Source organism: Mus pahari, chromosome 3 (assembly GCF_900095145.1).
Source record: "Mus pahari chromosome 3, PAHARI_EIJ_v1.1, whole genome shotgun sequence".
In the NCBI taxonomy this organism is placed as follows: Eukaryota; Metazoa; Chordata; class Mammalia; order Rodentia; family Muridae; genus Mus; species Mus pahari.
In genome coordinates, this window is record NC_034592.1 from 131,222,650 (window position 1) to 131,228,885 (window position 6,236).

At 44.5% G+C, this 6,236-nt stretch overlaps 1 protein-coding gene across 1 annotated transcript; it reads right to left on the reverse strand.

The window, feature by feature from the left end:
* Positions 1-911: 911 nt before the first annotated feature.
* LOC110319563 (cystatin-9-like) lies at positions 912-4,562 on the reverse strand. The gene is made up of 3 exons (XM_021195039.1): positions 4,305-4,562; positions 2,103-2,207; positions 912-1,200 (listed from the first exon to the last, which is right to left on the reverse strand). Exons 1-3 carry the CDS (start codon positions 4,512-4,514, stop codon positions 1,114-1,116), a joined length of 402 nt encoding a protein of 133 aa, XP_021050698.1. The 5' UTR covers positions 4,515-4,562; the 3' UTR covers positions 912-1,113.
* Between the last annotated feature and the right edge of the window lie 1,674 nt (positions 4,563-6,236).

Here is a 6,236-nt window from a genome sequence, read left to right on the forward strand (position 1 = left end):
TTTGCCTCCTTCCCCATGGTGGCCTCCTTCCCAGACTTGATCTTTCTACACCTGAAATGTATAAATGGCCTGCTGATGAGGTTCTTTTGGTGCCATGCCCTAACATAGATCAGGGAGGTGCTGGCACTTTAGATGGAAGCAGTACTTGCAAACACCAGGGACAGGTGCACAGTAAGGGTCTCTCCAGTGTCAGAGGTGGGCAACTGTGGTCAAAGGCCAAAGTGGTCACTACTTAGTTTTCAACAGTCCTATTGAAACACTGCCACTCTCATCAGTTTCCGCATAGTCTATGATCGGCAAGAAACAAAGGCAAAATGGAGATAGTTGGCCTGGATATCCAGATACTCCAAAATGTCAGAACAGTTATTCTCTGGCTTCTTTAGAGTGTGTGTTGGACCCTGGTACAGGTGTCTCAGGTAGGACTTATTGTTTTCTAATTCATCAGTGTTTCTCAAATATGAACTATGACATGTCCCCTAAAGATTTTTAGATGTGGTTTTCTTTTCAAGGGCAGAAGTTTCTAGTGTTGTCCATTACTAAGCAGTGCCAAGAGGATGCTGCTGCTGTTTGTGGTTGGGGGACTACTCCCTGAACAGTGAGACTACAGTCCATCCTACATGTACCAACTTCAGAGACTTGGAAAAAATATGTGAGGAATTTCCTCAGGAGTACAGACCATCTGTGTTGAGAGGAACTGAGGCTTGCTTTCCTCTCCAGTGTACATGTGATGCCCTGGTAGGAGGAACAGGTGAACAATCATTCCTATCCCTGGCCATGTGGGTCATGTCATGAGAGATGGTGGTATCTGGGACAACTCATGAGGTCTAGAAGGATGGCCACCAAGCTATCTTGCTGAGATAACTCTGCTAAGTGCTCAGCTTCCACCCTCATGCCCATAGCCCACAAAGCTTATCACATGCTGGTGTTTAATGATCTAATCTATATGATGAATCTGTACAAAGGGACATTATTAAAATGCCAGGACATGAAACTGCAGACACTTGCAGAGCTTCTTAAGCCTGTAATTGCTGATTCCTATGAATGGCAGGTATCTTCAGAGAAAGGAGCAGGCCTGGATCAGTGCTGTAGGTAGATCCTTGTGGTGGGTCCCAGTCAGAGAAGCCCCTCAGAACAAGTCATTTTCAACAGGTTGAACTTTTTTGAGCCTGGTCTGCTGATGCTGAAGGAACAGATGAGGATCTAAGGAAACAATCAAAAGATGGAGGGTGGGGGAGGCTCAGGAAGCCTGTGGTTTTTTGTCAGGAACACTCTATTCAACCATATCCCATTCTTAGCTACCTGTTGGAAGAAGAGGGCTCTGGTCTACAGGTGTAGAACCAACTCAAAATCTGCTTGAGGGCAAGCTGTCTGCATCTGGGATTCCCTCTGATCCAATAGTGTTTTTCTTATTGTTCACACCCATTAAGTGCCCCAAAGAATCTTTTGGACTATTGCTTTGTGATACAAGTTCCTAGGAATAGTAGGGGTTGTTCTGTCCCAGAAGGTATTGACTACTATCAGATTTAAGTCAATAGTTAAGCTACTAATTATTCTTGATAAGGGGTCTATCACCCCTGAGTGGGGCTGTTCCCAGAATTAGGCTGCCTCTTTTCTTGTCCCTCAAAACAAGTGCTATAGTTTCTTCGGGGTACAGTGCCTAGAGGGAAGACAGTGGGGCCTCTTCTCTCACCCCCTCTTCACGCTGTGTGTCAGTGAAGTGTCCGTAATATAAGAACAGAATTCAGTAGGCTCCTTCCCCTGAATCCAAGGGAGGAGAATGAAGACCAGGCAAAGAGCACTTGTTACCCAGGCTCAGCATGCAGGTCGAAAGAAGACATGAGCATTCTGAAGCTATGGTGCCTAAGGAACAGGAAGCTACTATTGTGAGTGGCCAGAGTTGGAGAAGAAGGTTGGCCAGGCCTCGGTAGCTTTCATCCGTTAGGGACTTTTTTGCCCTTAAGACTTAAGCAGGAATTTAGGCAGTTTGCCACTGGCCCCTCCTCGGGTCTCTAAGCATGGCTCTGTCACTGCTCTTGCATCCTACCTCTGACTCTTGCAGCACTCACAACTGTGAAAGGGTGGATACCCATGTTCTCTCTTACATTTTGCAGTTCAGGTAAGGGACAGGTATCTAGGCTTTTCTCGAATTTCATACAAATAGTTCTTGTCAGCCTCAGCTTCATGAAGAAAGTTTGTGGTGGTTTTTCCTGAAGACAGAAAAACACTGAAGTGAGCAGACCCTTATTGCTACCCATTCATAGACTTGTCTCAGTACTGGGAGGGACCTGGCCTCTCTCCTGAGTGTGGAGTTTTTCCAAGGTCTAGCATTCCCTTCTTACAGGTGAAAAGTCTTGGAGGGGATGGTCTCTAGTGTAAAGAGTTAAGGGTTAGGAGGAGGCAGTCTGGTAGAGGCTAGGGGAAATCAGAGGCTGAGTCACATACCATTAGTGTATCACCTAACTCAGATCCTCATATTCTATTCTACCAAAGGAAACCCAGGTTTCACTCTCAGTAGGCGCCCGAGCTAACCTACATTCCCAGAGGTCAGGCTCTGGTAGGGTATTGGCTCTGCTGATAATTCAGCCCAACAGGATAGAGCCAGATCTGCAGGATGCTGTCATTTGACCCACATTAAGAAAATCCTCATGTTACAGTCACTATGCACCAGCACACCAGATTGCAACGATGGCTTATATGGTGAGTTTCTATACAGTGTGAGCTCGGAATTCTTCCTCCTGCTTCCTTCTACTGTATCCCCTTTCTTCTTTGCCTACTCTTTCACTCTTCCCATCCTGACTTCCCACAAGACCAACTCTGTCTTTAGCAAAGTCATGGCCTTAGCTCACAGGTAAGGTTCCAGCCCAAGAGACCTAACAGGACCTGCCAGGTGCTCTAAAGAGATTTCCAGAGGTCTTGGCTTTGTGCAAACTCTTTGCCTTTCCTCTGCTGAGGAAGGAGGAATGCCACCCCCCCATTGACCATAAGTGTGACATTAGGAGATGAGCATTGCTATCCTGAGGACATTCTGTGGAGCTCCATCGCCATTTTAGGATGGTGGTCAAGGGGCTACGTGAGCCTGCCAAGGACCCAGAGTAGAAGGGAATTAACTGAGACAAGGAACTGAGCTGGTAGGTGGTTCTCAGGACAGTTAGCTTGTTCTGACAGTTGGCAAGTCCTCCCAGCCTACCTTTTGTTTCTCTTCCTTTCACTTTCTCATTTTTTCTAATGACTTGTTTGTACATGTGTAAGCACATGTGTGTGCATAAAGCCTAGAGTGACAGCAGGAGTGTTCCTCAGCAGCTCCCCATCTTACCTTTTGACACAGGACATGTCACTGAAGCTGAGGCTGACCTACACTAGGCTGGTCAATAGCAGGCCCTCTCCAGACTTTTCTGTCTCTGCCTTTCAGACACTGGGATTGCAGGTGTGCATCTCTGAGCCAGGCTTTTTACATGAGTGATGAGGATCCAAACTCCAGTCCTCATATTTGTATGGCAAGCACTTTACTGACAGATCCCTCTGCAGCCCTTCAATTGTTTTGATTTTTTAATATGTTTGCAAGTTGCCTATACTTCTCTAAAATATCACTTGAGCATGTTTCAGTAGAAACTCCAATTAAACTCATTTGATTATCATCATCATCATCATCAACAACAACAACAACAACAACAATGTACAAAGTATAAAGACAAATACAAAAGGTATGAGAAAAGAACTAAGCAAGGATGGAAGGGAGACACAAGAGAGTAATGGGAGGCAAATATGGTGAAAATACATTATGTACTTTTATGAAGTGTCATGATGAAATCTGTTATTGTGCATAATAAATATATGCTAGCAAAAACTTTTAAAGGTGCTTTTGACATAATCTTCAGTCTTTGCCTATGGGATTTTTGTGTAAATATTTTCTTTGTTCAATAGAAAGATCTCCCTAGAAGTGCTTATTCTGTGAATTATTATTATTATTATTATTATTATTATTACTATTATTATATTGCATCAAAGTCTACATCTTCCTGTACCAGCTTCCAAAATGCTGGAACTACATTTGTATGCTACCATGCCTGATCTAAAATGTATTCTTTAATTAAGTAAGTACTATCATAAAACACGATAATATTACATAGTAATTTTTATGTGAGTAGACTTAATTCAAAAGAATATGTAACTTAAAAAAGCATTCTAAACAATGAAGCCAAATGATTCATATGTAACTCAGTGTGGATTGCAAATGTCTAGCAAAGACAAAAGTGTCTTGCCAGCTTCATCAGGAAACAGCAAGTATAGTGGACAAGATCACCCACCTGTACTTTCAAGAAATTCATGATGTGCATCACCCTGTAGGCATATTCATCCTTGCTCTTTTTGTGGAATGCACTCAAAGCAAACTTCACTATGTCAGGTTCACTGACTGGTTTATCAAGTTCGAGAGTATCCTCTTCTGAACACCATGCCTGAGCTCCCTGGACATAGATACCGGAGAGAGCCAATAATAATGTCCAAGGCAGAGCCATCTTCCCCGCTGGCCACAATATGATGCAGGTTCTGTCTCTTGTCTTTGCCCTTACTAACCCTTAAGTTAATTTCCTGGGCCCCGGACTCCTCCCTCTAGGGATTCTCTTGATCATCACACCGAGTTCCTTCCCCCTTGGTACCACCCCCCTTAGTCAAAGCTGTTTATTTTCCTCCTGTCCTGGATGGAGCAAAAAGTACCCAGGCAGAGTGGTTTGGAAAGAACAAGTAAGATGAGAGATTGAGGGGCTCCTGATCTGAGTCCCACCACACTTACTACCTGTGACTCACTGGATAGAAGAGCCTTTAAGTGGACGCCCCATGGTCAGGTGCTGAAAGATTGATAACTGGCAGTGTTAGTGAAAGACAATTTCTGGACATGCCAGTAGAGGGAGACAATGACTCAGGAAAAGATAGATTAAAGAGGGAAGAATGAAAGCAACTTGAATTGATGTCTCTTTATGCTAGAGCTGCAGCGTGGCACAGGAGAGGCAGTTGTCTCCTCTTGAGTTGTTCCTAAGGAATGTTTCGCTGTGCCTATGTGATAGGGAACTTCCCTTCTCCTCTCCTAGCCTGAATAAGCATCCTGGTGTAGGCTTCTAGGAGATGGCACCAACACTGAGGTGTCTAGAGTTCAGGAATCCAAGGTGCCAATTATGCCCTCTTGTGGCCATAAATATCAATGCTCCCGCAGCAAATTGGACTGACACATCTAAACACCACATTCTCTTTAAAAGAAGACTGAGACCTTGTCTTCATGGTGAAGTGTGCCTTCAGCCTGCATCAGCATCTACTCGTAATGTTTGGGGACTGTGAGGGACTGTGAGTGCTGACTCTACCCAGCGTGTCCATACTCTGCTGCAGTACTGCCCCAGCCTTTTGAAGTGGTAGCTGAGGTGGAACACAGAGTTGAACAAAAGCTAAAAAAGGCTGATGATCTTGTAACTTTAACTGTACTGGGGCTAGAAGCTGATGGCGTCTTTTCTTCTTAACTATCTGTGCCTTATTAAGCACTGGGAACTTAACTCTTTATTACTGCTCTGTGCTTAAATATGGGCTAATAACTCTTATTTTTCTGTGCTTCAATAAGCGCTGAAAACCTAACTCTTTTTGAAAATTTTTTTTATTAGAAATTTTCTTTATTTACATTTCAAATGTTATCCCCTTTCCTGGTTTCCCCTCAGAAACATTCTATCCCATCCTCTCTCTCCCCCTGCTTCTATGAGAGTGTTCCCCCACCCACCTACCCATTCCCGCTTCCACGTCCTGGCATTCCCCTACACTGGGGCATCGAACCTTCACAGGACCAATGGCCTTTCCTCCGACTGATGCCCTGACAAGGCCCTCCTCTGTTACATATGTAGCTGAAGCCATGGGTCCCTCTTTGGTTGGCGGTTTAGTTCCTAGGGGTTCTGGGTGGCTCTGCTTGGTTCATATTGTTGTTCCTCCTAGGGGGCTGCAAACCCCTTCAGCTCCTTGGGTCTTTTCTCTAACTCCTCCATTGGGGATCCTGTGCTCAGTCCAATGATTGGGTGTGAGTCTCCCCCTCTGTATTTGTCAGGTTCTGATAGAGCCTCTCTGGAGACAGCTATATCAGGCTCCTGTGAGCAAGCACTTCTTGGCATCCACAATAGTGTCTGGGGAAACCTAACTCTTAATACTTGAATAAGAGCTGGGGAAACTTAATTTTTTATTTCTCTTATTATCTGTACTTAAATAGCACA